The sequence below is a fragment of the Salmo trutta genome, unplaced genomic scaffold (genome assembly GCF_901001165.1).
Source record: "Salmo trutta unplaced genomic scaffold, fSalTru1.1, whole genome shotgun sequence".
Lineage (NCBI taxonomy): Eukaryota > Metazoa > Chordata > Actinopteri > Salmoniformes > Salmonidae > Salmo > Salmo trutta.
In genome coordinates this window covers 55,669-77,500 of record NW_021822874.1, presented here as the reverse complement: position 1 = coordinate 77,500, position 21,832 = coordinate 55,669, and the positions used below count along the sequence as shown (strand labels likewise).

The 21,832-nt window shown below is 48.5% G+C and overlaps 1 protein-coding gene across 1 annotated transcript in view; it reads left to right on the top strand.

The window, feature by feature from the left end:
* Positions 1-21,832, top strand: part of LOC115186229 (voltage-dependent T-type calcium channel subunit alpha-1H) — a gene marked incomplete at its 5' end in the record, with an annotated part of 42,705 nt that overhangs the window by 14,174 nt on the left and 6,699 nt on the right. Inside the window, 8 exon segments of the mRNA XM_029745904.1 lie at positions 394-607; positions 6,255-6,406; positions 7,557-7,666; positions 13,387-13,520; positions 17,101-17,171; positions 17,411-17,489; positions 18,376-18,497; positions 19,045-19,338. Coding sequence (XP_029601764.1) covers positions 394-607; positions 6,255-6,406; positions 7,557-7,666; positions 13,387-13,520; positions 17,101-17,171; positions 17,411-17,489; positions 18,376-18,497; positions 19,045-19,338 — 1,176 coding nt within the window.

The window sequence follows — 21,832 nt, the reverse complement described above, 5'->3', positions numbered from 1 at the left end:
CTCCTCCCCCTCCCTCCCTCCCCCCCCCCTCTCCCTCTCCTCCCCCCTCCTCCCTCCCCCCCTCCCTCCCTCCCTCTCCTCCCCCCCCCTCCCCTCCCTCTCCTCCCCCTCCCTCCCTCCCTCTCCTCCCCCCTCCCTCCCTCTCCTCCCCCTCCCTCCCTCCCTCTCCTCCCCCTCCCTCCCTCCCTCCCCTCCCCCCCTCCCTCCCTCCCTCTCCTCCCCCCCCTCCCTCCCTCTCCTCCCCCTCCCTCCCTCCCTCTCCTCCCCCCCTCCCTCCTCTCCTCCCCCTCCCTCCCTCCCTCTCCTCCCCCCCTCCCTCCCTCCCTCCCTCCCTCCTCTCCCTCCCTCTCCCTCCCTCCCCCCCCTCCCTCCCTCCCTCCCTCCCTCCTCCAGCCGGTGAGGAACCACAACCCGTGGATGCTCCTCTACTTCATCTCCTTCCTCCTCATCGTCAGTTTCTTCGTCCTCAACATGTTCGTGGGCGTGGTCGTGGAGAACTTCCACAAGTGTCGACAGGACCAGGAAGAGGAGGAGCAGCGGCTACGGGAAGAGAAGAGGCTCAGAATCCTGGAGAAAAAGCGCAGGAGTAAGGAGAAGGATGGGTCCGGTCTGTAGAATATTTTTCTGAGCACTGCCTGCTTTCATAACCTAACGGAAGGAGAGGGGGGAGAGAAGCAGACAGACAGACAGAGTGAAGGTTGAGGGCTGTGACAGTAGACTGCATGAAGCTGCATGACCCTGCCCAGCAACACCCACCCTCCCCAGTTACTGCATGGGTCCTTAGAGAGGGAGGTCTGGACCTGATATCTCTACGGTATAAACCCTGCTACAGCTGATATCTCTACAGTATAAACCCTGCTACAGCTGATATCTCTACAGCTGATATCTCTACAGTATAAACCCTGCTACAGCTGATATCTCTACAGTATAAACCCTGCTACAGCTGATATCTCTACAGTATAAACCCTGCTACAGCTGATATCTCTACAGTATAAACCCTGCTACAGCTGATATCTCTATAGTATAAACCCTGCTACAGCTGGTATCTCTACAGTATAAACCCTGCTACAGCTGGTATCTCTACAGTATAAACCCTGCTACAGCTGATATCTCTACAGTATAAACCCTGCTACAGCTGATATCTCTACAGTATAAACCCTGCTACAGCTGATATCTCTAAAGTATAAACCCTGCTACAGCTGATATCTCTACAGTATAAACCCTGCTACAGCTGGTATATCTATAGAATAAACCCTGTTACAGCTGATATCTCTAGAGTATAAACCCTGCTACAGCTGATATCTCTATAGAATAAACCCTGCTACAGCTGGTATCTCTATAGTATAAACCCTGCTACAGCTGGTATCTCTATAGAATAAACCCTGTTACAGCTGATATCTCTACAGCTGATATCTCTACAGTATAAACCCTGCTACAGCTGATATCTCTATAGAATAAACCCTGTTACAGCTGATATCGCTACAGCTGATATCTCTACAGTATAAACCCTGCTACAGCTGATATCTCTACAGTATAAACCCTGCTACAGCTGATATCTCTACAGTATAAACCCTGCTACAGCTGATATCTCTACAGTATAAACCCTGCTACAGCTGATATCTCTACAGTATAAACCCTGCTACAGCTGATATCTCTATAGTATAAACCCTGCTACAGCTGATATCTCTACAGCTGATATCTCTACAGTATAAACCCTGCTACAGCTGATATCTCTACAGCTGATATCTCTATAGTATAAACCCTGCTACAGCTGGTATCTCTACAGTATAAACCCTGCTACAGCTGATATCTCTACAGTATAAACCCTGCTACAGCTGATATTTCTACAGTATATACCCTGCTACAGCTGATATCTCTACAGTATAAACCCTGCTACAGCTGATATCTCTACAGTATAAACCCTGCTACAGCTGATATCTCTACAGTCGTGGCCAAAAGTTTTGAGAATGACACAAATATTCATTTTCACAAAGTCTGCTGCCTCAGTTTGTATGATGGCAATTTTCATATACTCCAGAATGTTATGAAGAGTGATCAGATGAATTGTAATTAATTGCAAAGTCCCTCTTTGCCATGCAAATGAACTGAATCCCCCCAAAAAAACATTTCCACTGCATTTCAGCCCTGCCACAAAAGGACCAGCTGACATCATGTCAGTGATTCTCTCGTTAACACAGGTGTGAGTGTTGACGAGGACAAGGCTGGAGATCACTCTGTCATGCTGATTGAGTTCAAATAACAGACTGGAAGCTTCAAAAGGAGGGTGGTGCTTAGAATCATTGTTCTTCCTCTGTCAACCATGGTTACCTGCAAGGAAACACATGCCATCATCATTGCTTTGCACAAAGAGGGCTTCACAGGCAAGGATATTGCTGCCAGTAAGATTGCACCTAAATCAACCATTTATTGGATCATCAAGAACTTCAAGGAGAGCGGTTCAATTGTTGTGAAGAAGGCCTCAGGCACCAGGACCGTCTCCTAAAGTTGATTCAGGATCGGGGCACCACCAGTACAGAGCTTGCTCAGGAATGGCAGCAGGCAGGTGTGAGTGCATCTGCACGCACAGTGAGGCGAAGACTTTTGAAGGATGGCCTGGTGTCAAGAAGGGCAGCAAAGAAGCCACTTCTCTCCAGGAAAAACATCAGGAGACAGACTGAAATTCTGCCAAAGGTACAGGGATTGGACTGCTGAGGACTGGGGTAAAGACCTTTTCTCTGATGAATCCCCTTTCCGATTGTTTGGGACATCCGGAAAAAAGCTTGTCCGGAGAAGACAAGGTGAGCGCTACCATCAGTCCTGTGTCATGCCAACAGTAAAGCATCCTGAGACCATCCATGTGTGGGGTTGCTTCTCAGCCAAGGGAGTGGGCTCACTCACAATGTTGCCTAAGAACACAGCCATGAATAAAGAATGGTACCAACACATCCTCCGAGAGCAACTTCTCCCAACCATCCAGGAACAGTTTGGTGACGAACAATGCCTTTTCCAGCATGATGGAGCACCTTGCCACTCCCCAGACCTGTGGTCAATCCTCAAGAGGCGAGTGGACAAACATAAACCCACAAATTCTGACAAGCATTGATTTTGCAAGAATGGGCTGCCATCAGTCAGGATGTGGCCCAGAAGTTAATTGACAGCATGCCAGGGCGGATTGCAGAGGTCTTGAAAAAGAAGGGTCAACACTGCAAATATTGACTCTTTGCATCAACTTCATGTAATTGTCAATAACTTGTTTAACTTTTGGCCAACACTGTACAGTATAAACCCTGCTACAGCTGACATCTTAATAATATCAATCAAATGTGTTTATAAAGCCATTTTTACATTATCAGATGTCACAAAGTGCGATACAGAAACCCAGCCTAAAACCCCAAACAGCAAGCAATGCAGAAGTAGAAGTACAGTGGCTAGGAAAAACTCCCTAGAAAGGCCAAAACCTAGGAAGAAACCTAGAGAGGAACCAGGCTATGAGGGGTGGAGAGGAACCAGGCTATGAGGGGTGGCTAGGAAAAACTCCCTAGAAAGGCCAGAACCTAGGAAGAAACCTGGAGAGGAACCAGGCTATGAGGGGTGGCTAGGAAAAACTCCCTAGAAAGGCCAGAACCTAGGAAGAAACCTAGAGAGGAACCAGGCTATGAGGGGGGGCCAGTCCTCTTCTGGCTGTGCTGGGTAGAGAGGAACCAGGCTATGAGGGGTGGCCAGTCCTCTTCTGGCTGTACAGGGTAGAGAGGAACCAGGCTATGAGGGGTGGCCAGTCCTCTTCTGGCTGTGCCGGGCAGAGAGGAACCAGGCTATGAGGGGTAGAGAGGAACCAGGCTATGAGGGGGGGCCAGTCCTCTTCTGGCTGTGCCGGGATGAGATTATAACAGAACATGGCCAAGATGTTCAAATGTTCATAGATGACCAGCAGGGTCAGATAATAATAATCACAATGGTTGTAGAGGGTGCAACAGGTCAGGACCACAGGAATAAATGTCAGTTGACTTTTCATAGCCGAGCATTCAGAGTTAGAGACAGCAGGTGCGGTAGAGAGAGAGAGTCGAAAACAGCAGGTCCGGAACAAGGTAGCACGTCCGGTGAACACGTCAGGGTTTCATAGCCGCAGGCAGAACAGTTGAAACTGGAGCAGCAGCACAACCAGGTGGACTGGGGACAGCAAGGAGTCATCAGGCCAGGTAGTCCTGAAGCATGGCCCGAAGGCTCAGGTCTTCCTTGAGGAGAGGGAGAGAGAGAGAATTAGTCAGCATACTTAAATTCACACAGGACACAAGATCAGCTACATTAGCTACGTTAGCTACGTTAGCTACATTACTACGTTAGCTACATTAGCTACGTTAGTTACATTGGCTATGTTAGCCACATTAGCTTACGTTAGCTAAATTAGCTACAACGTTAGCTATATTAGCTACATTATCTACGTTAGCTACATTAGCTACAACGTTAGCTATATTAGCTACCTTAGCTACATTAGCTACATTAGCTACGTTAGCTACATTAGCTACATTATCTACGTTAGCTACATTAGCTACAACGTTAGCTACATTATCTACGTTAGCTACATTAGCTACAACGTTAGCTATATTAGCTACCTTAGCTATATTAGCTACATTAGCTATATTAGCTACATTATCTACGTTAGCTACATTAGCTACAACGTTAGCTATATTAGCTACCTTAGCTATATTAGCTACATTAGCTACATTATCTACGTTAGCTACATTAGCTACATTATCTACGTTAGCTACATTAGCTACAACGTTAGCTACATTAGCTACGTTAGCTACATTAGCTACAACGTTAGCTATATTAGCTACCTTAGCTATATTATCTACATTAGCTACATTAGCTATATTAGCTACATTAGCTACGTTAGCTACATTAGCTACAACGTTAGCTATATTAGCTACCTTAGCTATATTATCTACATTAGCTACATTAGCTATATTAGCTACGTTAGCTACGTTAGCTACATTAGCTACAACGTTAGCTATATTAGTTACCTTAGCTATATTAGCTACCTTAGCTATATTAGCTACGTTTGCTACGTTAGCTATATTAGCTACATTAGCTACGTTAGCTACGTTAGCTCTGAATGTGGGCATGATGTCGGCATGATGTAAGATCTACACACCTACAGCAGCATCAACTCTAACAAACACAAACCCTACGGTACGGTGCAGTCGGTGCTACTGTACCGGTAAACATGAGACGGTATCGTCGGCGGTATCCCGGTAAAACATGGTTTGATGGGCAGCAGACTCAGAAACATAGCTGGAACGTTGCTTGGAAGCGTTGACCAATAGATAAATAGAGTTCAGTAATCACACCGTCACCAAGCGGTAGGTAGTGCAGCAGGAGTTGGGGAATGACCTCAGTGTTTGTCCAGTTTGTCTCAGCAGGGTTTGGGGGTTCATTCAATATCAACATCAGCATCAATTGGAATTTAAAAAAAAAAAATGGTTATATTATTTTAAACTTAAAGGGGGGGATTTATTTTCTTTTTTGAATTGAATTTGAACTTTCTGACTGAATTGATCCCAAACCATGTCTGTCTCATTGTTACTGTCTGTTACTGATGATGTCACAGCTACTGTCCGTTACTGATGATGTCATAGTTACTGTCCGTTACTGATGATGTCATAGTTACTGTCCGTTACTGATGATGTCACAGTTACTGTCCGTTACTGAAGATGTCATAGTTAATGTCTGTTACTGAATGTCAACTCCCAAACCATGTCTGTCTCATAGTTACTGTCTGTTACTGATGATGTCATAGTTACTGTCTGTTACTGATGATGTCATAGTTACTGTCCGTTACTGATGATGTCATAGTTACTATCCGATACTGAATGTCAACTCCCTTAGTAATGTCTCTGGTGATGTCATTGGTGATGTCATTGGTAATGTCATTGGTGATGTCATTGGTAATGTCATTGGTGATGTCATTGGTGATGTCATTGGTAATGTTACTGTTGATGTCACTGGTGATGGCATGACACACCACAGGAGGGTTACAAACACACACGAAGACACACACACACTCCTAGTCACACACACACTCCTAGTCACACACACCTCTGTGTGTATCTCTCCCTACATGTAGGTGTCCTGACTGTGTGTGTGTGTGTGTGTGTGTGTGTGTGTGTCTGTGTGTGTGTGTGTGTGTGTGTGTGTGTGTGTGTGTGTGTGTGTGTGTGTGTGTGTGTGTGTGTGTGTGTGTGTGTGTGTTCCAGAGGCCCAACAGAGACCCTACTATGCGGACTACTCCCCGGTTCGTCTCACCATCCACACGTTGTGCACCAGCCACTACCTGGACCTCTTCATCACCGTCATCATCGGCATCAACGTCGTCACCATGAGCATGGAGCACTACAACCAGCCTCAGGTAACTATAGCAACCACACCACAACCAGCCACAGATAACTATAGCAACCACACTACAACCAGCCACAGGTAACTATAGCAACCACACCACAACCAGCCACAGGTAACTATAGCAACCACACTACAACCAGCCACAGGTAACTATAGCAACCACACTACAACCAGCCATAGGTAACTATAGCAACCACACTAAAAAAGCCTCGGGTAACTATAGCAACCACACCACAACCAGCCTCAGGTAACTATAGCAACCACACCACAACCAGCCTCAGGCAACTATAGCAACCACACCACAACCAGCCTCAGGCAACTATAGCAACCACACTAAAAAAAGCCTCGGGTAACTATAGCAACCACACCACAACCAGCCTCAGGCAACTATAGCAACCACACTAAAAAAAGCAACCACACTAACTATAGCAACCACACCACACTACAACCAGCCACAGGTAACTATAGCAACCACACCACACTACAACCAGCCACAGGTAACTATAGCAACCACACCACAACTAGCCTCAGGTAACTATAGCAACCACACCACACTACAACCAGCCACAGGTATCTATAGCAACCACACCACAACCAGCCTCAGGTAACTATAGCAACCACACCACACTACAACCAGCCACAGGTAACTATAGCAACCTCACCACAACCAGCCTCAGGTAACTATAGCAACCACACCACACTACAACCAGCCACAGGTAACTATAGCAACCACACCACAACCAGCCTCAGGTAACTATAGCAACCATACTACAACCAGCCTCAGGTAACTATAGCAACCACACTACAACCAGCGACAGGTAACTATAGCAACCACACCACAACCAGCCACAGGTAACTATAGCAACCACACTACAACCAGCCACAGGTAACTATAGCAACTACACTACAACCAGCCTCAGGTAACTGAAGTAACCCCGCACACCGGTAACTATAGCAACCACACCGCGGTTAGGTAACTTTGGTAACCATAGCAACCAGGAAAGTATGAAAATCAACCAACCACTGGTAACCATGATGGTCATACTATAATCTGATAGTGTTCTGTCTGGGTCTTCGGGAACTTTCTTCCTTCTACCGGAGGTACTAACAGTGTGTGTGTGTGTGTGTGTGTGTGTGTGTGTGTGTGTGTGTGTGTCCAGTATCTGGAGGAAGCTCTGAAGTACTGTAACTACTTGTTTACCTGTATCTTCATCATCGAGACGCTGCTGAAACTAGTGGCCTTCGGACTGCACAGGTTTTTCAAGGACAGGTACACACACTACACACACACACTACACACACACACACACACACTACACACACACACACACACACACACACACCACACACACACACACACACTACACACACACACACACACACACACTACACACACTACACACACTACACACACACACTACACACACACTACACACACACACACTACACACACTACACACACTACACACACACACACCACACACACACACTACACACACTACACACACTACACACACACACACTACACACACACACACACACACACACACACACTACCACACACACACACACACACACACACACTACACACACTACACACACACACACACTACACACACACACACCACACACACACACTACACACACCTACACACCTACACACACACACACACACTACACACACTACACACACACACACACAACACAACACACTACACACACTACACACACACACACTACACACATACACACTACACACACATACACTACACACACTACACACACATACACACACATACACTACACTACACACACACACACACTACACACACTACACCACTACACACACCACACACACTACACACACTACACACACTACACACACTACACACACTACACACACTACACACACTACACACACTACACACACTACACACTACACACACTAACACACTACACACACACACTACACACTACACACACTACACACACTACACACACTACACACACTACACCACACTACACACACACACTACACACACTACCACACACACACACTACACACACACACACACTACACACACTACACACACTACACACACTACACACACTACACACACACCACTACACACTACACACCACTACACAATACACTCACTACACAAACACAAACACACACACTACACACACTACACACACTACACACACACACACACTACACACACTACACCACCTACACACACACACACACTACACACACACACACACTACACACACAACACACACTACACACACACACACACTCTACACGCACTACACACACACACACTACACACACTACACACACACACACACTACACACACTACACACACTACACACACACACACTACACACACTACACACACTACACACACTACACACTACACACACTACACACACTACACACTACACACACTACACACACTACACACACACACACACCACACTACACACACTACACACACTACACACACTACACACACACACTACACACACTACACTACACACACTACACACATTTACACACACACACACTACACACACTACACACACACACTACACACACACTACACACACACTACACACACACACACACACTACACACACTACACACAATACACACACACTACACACACACTACACACACTACACGCACTACACGCACTACACGCACTACACACACTACACACACTACACACACTACACACACACACACACTACACACACTACACACACTACACACACTACACACACTACACACACACACTCTACACACACACACACACTACACATACACACACACTACACACACTACACACACACACTACACACACTACAAACTACACACTACACACACTACACACTCCACACACTACACACACTACACACACTACACACACACTACACACACTACACACACACTACACACACTACACACACACACACACACACACACACACACACACACACTACACACACTACACACACTACACACTACACACACTACACACACTACACACACACACACACACACTACACACACTACACACACACACTACACACACTACACACACTACACACACACTATACACACACTACACACACTACACACACACTACACTCACTAAACACTACACACACACACACACTACACACACACTACACTACACACACCACTACACACACACTACTACACACACTAACACACTACACCACTACACACACTACACACACTACAACACTACACACACTACACACACAAACACACTACACACACTACACAACCACACTACACACACTACACACAGCACACACACACTACAACACTACACACACTACACTCACTACACACACACATACACACACACACACACCTACACACACTACACCACACACACTACACACACTACACACTACACACACTACACACACTACACACTACACACACTACACACTACACACACTACACACACTACACTCACTACCACACTACACACACTACACCTACACACACTACACACACTACACTACACACACACACACTACACACTACACTACCACACACTACACACACTACACACACACTACACACACTACACACTACACACACTACACACACACACTACACACACTGCACTCACTACACACACACACACTACAGACACACACTACACACACTACACACACACACACACTACACACACACTACACTCACTACACACTACACACACACACTACACACACTACACTCACTACTACACACACTACACACACTACACACACTACACACACTACACTCACTACGCACACTACACACACTACACACACTACACACTACACACACTACACACACTACACACACTACACACACACACTACAAACACACTACACTCACTACACACACACAGCACACTACAGACACACACTACACACACTACACACACTACACACACTACACACACACACTACACTCACTACACACACACACTACACACACTACACACACTACACCCCACACACTACACACACTACACACTACACACACACTAAACACTACACACACTACACACACTACACACACTACACACTACACACACACTATACACACACTACACACACACACACACACACTACACACTACACACACTACACACTACACACACACTACACACTACACACACTACACACACTACACACTACACACACTACACACACACACACACTACACACTACACACACTACACACACTACACACACACACACACTACACACTACACACACTACACACACTACACACACACACTACACTCACTACACACACTACACACTACACACACTACACACTACACACACTACACACACACACACACTACACACACTACACACACACTACACACTACACACACTACACACACTACACACACTACACACACTACACTCACTACACACACTACACACTACACACACTACACACTACACACACTACACACACACACACACTACACACACACACACACTACACACACTACACACACTACACACACTACACACTACACACACACTACACACACACACACTACACACACTACACACACACTACACACACACACACTACACACACACACACTACACATACCACACACACTACACACACTACACACACTACACACACTACACACACACTACACCCTACACACCTACACACACTACACACACACACACTACACACACACACACTACACTCACTACACACACTACACACCACACACTCTACACACACACACACCACACATACACACACACACACACACTACACACTACACACACTACACACACACTACACACACTACACACTACACACACTACACACTACACACACTCACACTACACACACTACACACACTACAAACACTACACACTACACACACTACACACACTACACACACACACACACTACACACACACTACACTCACTACACACTACACACACACACAGTACACACACTACACACACACTACCCTACACTCACTACACACACTACACACACTACACACTACACACTACACACACTACACCACACACTACACACACTACACACTACACACACACACACTACACACACTACACACACTACACTCACACACACTACACACACTACACACTACACACACACACTACCACACACTACACACACTACACACACACACACACACTACACACACTACACACACACTACACTCACTACACACACTACACACTACACACACACACACTACACACACTACACACACTACACCCCTACACACTACACACACTACACACACACACACTACACACACTACACACACTACACACACTACACACTACACACACTACACACACCACACACACTACACACACACACACTGCACACACTACACACACACTACACACACTACACACTACACACACTACACACACACACTACACACATACACACTTCACACACTACACACACTACACTCACTACACACACACTACACACACACACCACACACACACACTACACACACTACACACACTACACACACTACACTCACACACACTACACACACACACTACACACACTACACACACACTACACACACACACTACACACACTACACACACTACACACACTACACACACACACACTACACACACTACACACACTACACACACACACACTACACACACTACACACACTACACACTATGCACACACTACACACACTACACACACTACACACTACACACACTACACACACTACACACACACTACACACACACACTACACACACTACATGCACACACACACACTACACACTATACACACACTACACACACTACACACACTACACACTACACACACTACACAACACACACATACACACACTACACACACTACACACACTACACACACACACACACACACACACTATACACACACACTACACACACACACACACACTATACACACACACTACACACACACAACACACACTACACACACACTATACACACACACTACACACACTACACACACTACACACACACTACACACACACTACACACACTACACACACACACACACACACACACACTACACACACTACAGACACACACACTACACACACTACACACACACTACACATACACACACTACACACACACACACACTACACACACTACACAGACACACACTACACACACTACACTCACACACACTACACACACATACACTACACACACACACACTACACACACCTACACTACACACACTACACACACACTACACACTACACACACTACACATACACACACTACACACACTACACAGACACACACTACACACACTACACTCACACACACTACACTCACACACACTACACATACACACACTACACATACACACACTACGCATACACACACTACACACACACACACACTACACACACTACACAGACACACACTACACACACTACACTCACACACACTACACACACATACACTACACACACACACACTACACACACCTACACTACACACACTACACACACACTACACACTACACACACTACACATACACACACTACACACACTACACAGACACACACTACACACACTACACTCACACACACTACACTCACACACACTACACATACACACACTACACATACACACACTACGCATACACACACTACACACACACTACACACACACTACACACACACACTACACATACACACACTATACACATACACTACATACACACACTACACACACACACACAAAACTGTTCCTCACTCGGTCATTGGATCTTGACACAAAAATCTGTCTGTCTGTCTGTCTGTCTGTCTGTCTGTCTGTCTGTCTGTCTGTCTGTCTGTCTGTCTGTCTGTCTGTCTGTCTGTCTGTCTGTGTTTATCCAGGTGGAACCAGCTGGACCTGGCCATAGTGCTGCTGTCCATCATGGGCATCACTCTGGAGGAGCTGAAAATGAACGCATCATTACCCATCAACCCCACCATCATCAGGATCATGAGAGTCCTGAGGATCGCTCGAGGTAGACACAGCACTGAGGATCGCTCGAGGTAGACACAGTCCTGAGGATCGCTCGAGGTAGACACAGTCCTGAGGATCGCTCGAGGTAGACACAGCACTGAGGATCGCTCGAGGTAGACACAGCACTGAGGATCGCTCGAGGTAGACACAGCAGAGTACTGAGGATCGCTCGAGGTAGACACAGCACTGAGGATCGCTCGAGGTAGACACAGTCCTGAGGATCGCTCGAGGTAGACACAGCCTAGTCCTGAGGATCGCTCGAGGTAGACACAGTCCTGAGGATCGCTCGAGGTAGACACAGTCCTGAGGGTCGCTTGAGGTAGACACAGTCCTGAGGATCGCTCGAGGTAGACACAGTATTGAGGATCGCTCGAGGTAGACACAGTCCTGAGGATCGCTCGAGGTAGACATAGTCTAGGGGATCGCTCGAGGTAGACACAGTCCTGAGGATCGCTCGAGGGAGACACAGTCCTGAGGATCGCTCGAGGTAGACACAGTCCTGAGGATCGCTCGAGGTAGACACAGTCCTGAGGATCGCTCGAGGTAGACACAGTCCTGAGGATCGCTCGAGGTAGACACAGCACTGAGGATCGCACGAGGTAGACACAGCACTGAGGATCTCTCGAGGTAGACACAGTACTGAGGATCGCTCGAGGTAGACACAGTCCTGAGGATCGCTCGAGGTAGACACAGTACTGAGGATCGCTCGAGGTAGACACAGTCCTGAGGATCGCTCGAGGTAGACACAGCACTGAGGATCGCGCAAGGTAGACACAGCACTGAGGATCGCTCGAGGTAGACACAGTCCGGAGGATCGCTCGAGGTAGATACAGTACTGAGGATCGCTCGAGGTAGACACAGTCCTGAGGATCGCTCGAGGTAGACACAGCACTGAGGATCGCTCGAGGTAGACACAGTCCTGAGGATGCTCGAGGTAGACACAGTCCTGAGGATCGCTCGAGGTAGACACAGTCCTGAGGATTGCTCGAGGTAGACACAGTCTTGAGGATCGCTCGAGGTAGACACAGTACTGAGGATCGCTCGAGGTAGACACAGTACTGAGGATCGCTCGAGGTAGACAGTCCTGAGGATCGCTCGAGGTAGACAGAGTACTGATGATCGCTGGAGGTAGACACAGTATTGAGAGTCGCTCGAGGTAGTCACAGTATTGAGGATCGCTCGAGGTAGACACAGTCTAGCCCTGAGGATCGCTCGAGGTAGACAGAGTACTGATGATCGCTCGAGGTAGACACAGTATTGAGGATCGCTCGAGGTAGACACAGTATTGAGGATCGCTCGAGGTAGACACAGTATTGAGGATCGCTCGAGGTAGACACAGTATTGAGGATCGCTCGAGGTAGACACAGCACTGAGGATCGCTCGAGGTAGACACAGTACTGAGGATCGCTCGAGGTAGACACAGTCCTGAGGATCGCTCGATGTAGACATAGTCTAGGGGATCGCTCGAGGTAGACACAGTCCGGAGGATCGCTCGAGGTAGATACAGTACTGAGGATCGCTCGAGGTAGACACAGTCCTGAGGATCGCTCGAGGTAGACACAGCACTGAGGATCGCTCGAGGTAGACACAGTCCTGAGGATCGCTCGAGGTAGACACAGTCCGGAGGATCGCTCGAGGTAGATACAGTACTGAGGATCGCTCGAGGTAGACACAGTCCTGAGGATCGCTCGAGGTAGACACAGCCTAGTCCTGAGGATCGCTCGAGGTAGACACAGTCCTGAGGATCGCTCGAGGTAGACACAGTCCTGAGGATCGCTCGAGGTAGACACAGTACTGAGGATTGCTCGAGGTAGAACACAGTACTGAGGATTGCTCGAGGTAGACACAGTCCTGAGGATCGCTCGAGGTAGACACAGCACTGAGGATCGCTCGAGGTAGACACAGTCCTGAGGATCGCTCGAGGTAGACACAGTCCTGAGGATCGCTCGAGGTAGACACAGTACTGTGGATTGCTCGAGGTAGACACAGTCCTGAGGATCGCTCGAGGTAGACACAGTACTGAGGATCGCTCGAGGTAGGCACAGTACTGAGGATCGCTCGAGGTAGACAGTCCTGAGGATCGCTCGAGGTAGACACAGTATTGAGGATCGCTCGAGGTAAACACAGTCCTGAGGATCGCTCGAGGTAGACACAGTACTGAGGATCTCTCGAGGTAGACACAGTATTGAGAGTCCCTCGAGGTAGTCACAGTATTGAGGATTGCTCGAGGTAGACACAGTCTAGCCCTGAGGATCGCTCGAGGTAGACAGAGTATTGAGGATCGCTGGAGGTAGACACAGTATTGAGGATCGCTCGAGGTAGACACAGTATTGAGAGTCGCTCGAGGTAGACACAGTACTGAGGATCGCTCGAGGTAGACAGAGTATTGAGGATCGCTCGAGGTAGTCACAGTATTGAGGATCGCTCGAGGTAGACACAGCACTGAGGATCGCTCGAGGTAGACACAGTATTGAGGATTGCTCGAGGTAGACACAGTACTGAGGATCACTAGAGGTAAACACAGCAGGGTACTGAGGATCACTAGAGGTAAACACAGCAGGGTACTGAGGATCACTAGAGGTAAACACAGCAGGGTACTGAGGATCACTAGAGGTAAACACAGCAGGGTACTGAGGATCACTAGAGGTAAACACAGCAGGGTACTGAGGATCACTAGAGGTAGACACAGCAGGGTACTGAGGATCACTAGAGGTAAACACAGCAGGGTACTGAGGATCACTAGAGGTAAACACAGCAGGGTACTGAGGATCACTAGAAGTAAACACAGTACTGAGGATCACTAGAGGTAAACACAGCAGGGTACTGAGGATCACTAGAGGTAAACACAGTACTGAGGATCACTAGAGGTAAACACAGCAGGGTACTGAGGATCACTAGAGGTAGACACAGCAGGGTACTGAGGATCACTAGAGGTAAACACAGCAGGGTACTGAGGATCACTAGAGGTAAACACAGTACTGAGGATCACTAGAGGTAAACACAGCAGGGTACTGAGGATCACTAGAGGTAAACACAGCAGGGTACTGAGGATCACTAGAGGTAAACACAGCAGGGTACTGAGGATCACTAGAGGTAAACACAGCAGGGTACTGAGGATCACTAGAGGTAAACACAGTACTGAGGATCACTAGAGGTAAACACAGCAGGGTACTGAGGATCACTAGAGGTAAACACAGCAGGGTACTGAGGATCACTAGAGGTAAACACAGCAGGGTACTGAGGATCACTAGAGGTAGACACAGCAGGGTACTGAGGATCACTAGAGGTAAACACAGCAGGGTACTGAGGATCACTAGAGGTAAACACAGCAGGGTACTGAGGATCACTAGAGGTAAACACAGTACTGAGGATCACTAGAGGTAGACACAGCAGGGTACTGAGGATCACTAGAGGTAGACACAGCAGGGTACTGAGGATCACTAGAGGTAAACACAGCAGGGTACTGAGGATCTACACACACGCACACACACTACACACACCACACACACACTACACACACACACACACACACACACCCCGTTGTGTTTTGCGGTAAAGTAAGGAGTGTTGTCTCTCCTCAGTGTTGAAGCTGTTGAAGCTGGCTACAGGGATGAGAGCTCTACTGGACACGGTCATGCAGGCCTTGCCGCAGGTAACGTATGCTCGTGTGTGTGTGTGTGTGTGTGTGTGTGTGTGTGTGTGTGTGTGTGTGTGTGTGTGTGTGTGTGTGTGTGTGTGTGTGTGTGTAGTGTAGTGTAGTGTAGTGTTGTGCGTGCGTGTAGTGTGCGTGCGTGCGTAGTGTGTGTGTGGTGTGTGTGTGTGTGCGTGCGTGCGTGCGTGTGTAGTGTGTGTAGTGTGTGTAATATCTAACATCCTGTCTTGTCTCTCTAGGTGGGGAATCTGGGTCTCCTCTTCATGCTGCTGTTCTTCATCTACGCAGCGCTGGGAGTAGAGCTGTTTGGGAAACTGGGTCAGTTACTCTCTCTCTCTCTGTCTCTCTCTCTGTCTCTCTCTCTCTCTCTCTCTCTCTCTCTCTGTCTCTCTCCCTTTCTCTCTCTCTCTCTCTCTCTCTCTCTCTCTCTCTCTCTCTCTCTTTCGCTTTCTGTCTCTCGCTGCCGCAGTCAAAGTTTCAGCGAACACACTCTCACCACTGCAGTCACGAATCACCAAATACTTTCTCTCACAATCTCTTTCTTTCCATGTCTCTCTCCCTCTGTCTCTCCCTCTGTCTCTCCTCTCTCCCTCTCTGTCTCTCCTCTCTCTCTCTCTCTGTCTCTCTCCTTCTCAGGGAGAGGAAGGGAAGAGAGAAGGTTAAAAGACAGGGAGAGGAAGGGAAGAGAGAAGGTTTAAAGACAGGGAGAGGAAGGAAGAGAGAAGGTTTAAAGACAGGGAGAGGAAGGGAAGAGAGAAGGTTTAAAGACAGGGAGAGGAAGGGAAGAGAGAAGGTTTAAAGGCAGGGAGAGGAAGGGAAGAGAGAAGGTTTAAAGACAGGGAGAGGAAGGGAAGAGAGAAGGTTTAAAGGCAGGGAGAGGAAGGGAAGAGAGAAGGTTTAAAGACAGGGAGAGGAAGGGAAGAGAGAAGGCAGGGAGAGGAAGGGAAGAGAGAAGGTTTAAAGGCAGGGCGGAAGGTTTCTCTAGGGATGAAGGACACAGACAGATCCCAGTGTTCGTGACTACAGCTGCTGTCTGGCTCTCACTACAGCGAAACGCCAACTGGCCTATTCTGTTCTAATCAAGACGGTAACAATAATAAGGTGTGTGTGTGTGTGTGTGTGTGTGTGTCAGTAGTAACAGGTGTGTGTGTGTGTGTGTGTGTGTGTGTGTGTGTGTGTGTGTGTGTGTGTGTGTGTGTTACAGGGTGTAGCGACAGTAATCCGTGTGAGGGTCTGAGTCGCCACGCCACCTTTGAGAACTTTGGGATGGCGTTCCTCACGCTGTTCAGAGTCTCTACTGGGGACAACTGGAACGGCATCATGAAGGTTCACCTCTTACTGAACACACACACACACACACACACCTGTTACTACTGACACACACACACACACACACAGACAGACAGACAGACAGACAGACAGACAGACAGACAGACAGACAGACAGACACACGCACACACAGACAGACACACACCTGTTACTACTGACACACACACACACACACACAGACAGACAGACAGACAGACAGACAGACAGACAGACAGACAGACAGACAGACAGACACACGCACACACAGACAGACACACACCTGTTACTACTGACACGCACACACACACACACACACACACACACACACACACACACCTGTTACTACTGACACACACACAGACACCTGTTACTACTGACACACACACACACACACCTGTTACTACTGACACACACACACACACCTGTTACTACTGACACACACACACACACACACCTGTTACTACTGACACACACACACACACCTGTTACTACTGACACACACACACACACCTGTTACTCCTGACACAAACTCAGATAGAGACCCATCTCTCTCCCCCCCATCCAGGACACGCTGCGTGAGTGTCTCCCAGAGGAGCGTTCCTGTCTGACCTACCTTCCTCTGATGTCTCCGGTCTACTTCGTGACCTTCGTCCTCATGGCCCAGTTCGTTCTGGTCAACGTGGTGGTGGCGGTGCTGATGAAACACCTGGAGGAGAGCAACAAGGAGGCCAAGGAGGACGCCGAGATGGACGCCGAGATCGCGCTGGAGATGGAGAGAGCTAGACGTCTTAGCTCCGCCTCTAATGCGTCGGCGCTGGGCGGGGCTTACGCGGGGCCACGCCCACACTCACCTGGTCAGGTGAGACAGATCAGAGACCTGGTCAGGTGAGACAGATCAGAGACCTGGTCAGGTGAGACAGATCAGAGACCTGGTCAGGTGAGACGGATCAGAGACCTGGTCAGGTGAGACGGATCAGAGACCTGGTCAGGTGAAAACAGATCAGAGACCTGGTCAGGTGAGACAGATCAGAGACCTGGTCAGGTGAAAACAGATCAGAGACCTGGTCAGGTGAGACAGATCAGAGACCTGGTCAGGTGAGACGGATCAGGGACCTGGTCAGGTGAGACGGATCAGAGACCTGGTCAGGTGAAAACAGATCAGAGACCTGGTCAGGTGAAAACAGATCAGAGACCTGGTCAGGTGAGACAGATCAGAGACCTGGTCAGGTGAAAACAGATCAGAGACCTGGTCAGGTGAGACAGATCAGAGACCTGGTCAGGTGAGACAGATCAGAGACCTGGTCAGGTGAGACAGATCAGAGACCTGGTCAGGTGAGACAGATCAGAGACCTGGTCAGGTGAGACAGATCAGAGACCTTGTCAGGTGAAAACAGATCAGAGACCTGGTCAGGTGAGACAGATCAGAGACCTGGTCAGGTGAGACAGATCAGAGACCTGGTCAGGTGAGACAGATCAGAGACCTGGTCAGGTGAGACAGATCAGAGACTTGGTCAGGTGAGACAGATCAGAGACCTGGTCAGGTGAGACGGATCAGAGACCTGGTCAGGTGAGACGGATCAGAGACCTGGTCAGGTGAGACAGATCAGAGACCTGGTCAGGTGAAAACAGATCAGAGACCTGGTCAGGTGAAAACAGATCAGAGACCTTGTCAGGTGAGACGGATCAGAGACTTGGTCAGGTGAAAACAGATCAGAGACCTGGTCAGGTGAGACAGATCAGAGACCTGGTCAGGTGAGACAGATCAGAGACCTGGTCAGGTGAGACAGATCAGAGACCTGGTCAGGTGAGACAGATCAGAGACCTGGTCAGGTGAGACGGATCAGAGACCTGGTCAGGTGAGACGGATAAGAGACCTGGTCAGGTGAGACGGATCAGAGACCTGGTCAGGTGAGACGGATCAGAGACCTGGTCAGGTGAGACAGATCAGAGACCTGGTCAGGTGAGACAGATCAGAGACCTGGTCAGGTGAAAACAGATCAGAGACCTGGTCAGGTGAGACGGATCAGAGACCTGGTCAGGTGAAAACAGATCAGAGACCTGGTCAGGTGAAAACAGATCAGAGACCTGGTCAGGTGAGACAGATCAGAGACCTGGTCAGGTGAGACAGATCAGAGACCTGGTCAGGTGAGACAGATCAGAGACCTAGTCAGGTGAGACAGATCAGAGACCTGGTCAGGTGAGACAGATCAGAGACCTGGTCAGGTGAGACGGATCAGAGACCTGGTCAGGTGAGACAGATCAGAGACCTGGTCAGGTGAGACGGATCAGAGACCTGGTCAGGTGAGACGGATCAGAGACCTGGTCAGGTGAGACGGATCAGAGACCTGGTCAGGTGAGACGGATCAGAGACCTGGTCAGGTGAGACGGATCAGAGACCTGGTCAGGTGAGACAGATCAGAGACCTGGTCAGGTGAGACAGATCAGAGATCTGGTCAGGTGAGACAGATCAGAGACCTGGTCAGGTGAAAACAGATCAGAGACCTGGTCAGGTGAAAACAGATCAGAGACCTGGTCAGGTGAGACAGATCAGAGACCTGGTCAGGTGAGACAGATCAGAGACCTGGTCAGGTGAGACAGATCAGAGACCTGGTCAGGTGAGACAGATCAGGGACCTGGTCAGGTGAGACGGATCAGAGACCTGGTCAGGTGAGACAGATCAGAGACATTGTCAGGTGAAAACAGATCAGAGACCTGGTCAGGTGAGACAGATCAGAGACCTGGTCAGGTGAAAACAGATCAGAGACCTGGTCAGGTGAGACGGATCAGAGACCTGGTCAGGTGAGACGGATCAGAGACCTGGTCAGGTGAGACAGATCAGAGACCTGGTCAGGTGAGACAGATCAGAGACCTGGTCAGGTGAGACAGATCAGAGACCTGGTCAGGTGAGACAGATCAGAGACCTGGTCAGGTGAGACAGATCAGAGACCTGGTCAGGTGAGACAGATCAGAGACCTGGTCAGGTGAAAACAGATCAGAGACCTGGTCAGGTGAGACAGATCAGAGACCTGGTCAGGTGAGACAGATCAGAGACCTGGTCAGGTGAGACAGATCAGAGACCTGGTCAGGTGAGACGGATCAGAGACCTGGTCAGGTGAGACAGATCAGAGACCTTGTCAGGTGAAAACAGATCAGAGACCTGGTCAGGTGAGACGGATCAGAGACCTGGTCAGGTGAAAACAGATCAGGGACCTGGTCAGGTGAGACAGATCAGAGACCTGGTCAGGTGAGACAGATCAGAGACCTGGTCAGGTGAGACAGATCAGAGACCTGGTCAGGTGAGACAGATCAGAGACCTGGTCAGGTGAGACGGATCAGGGACCTGGTCAGGTGAG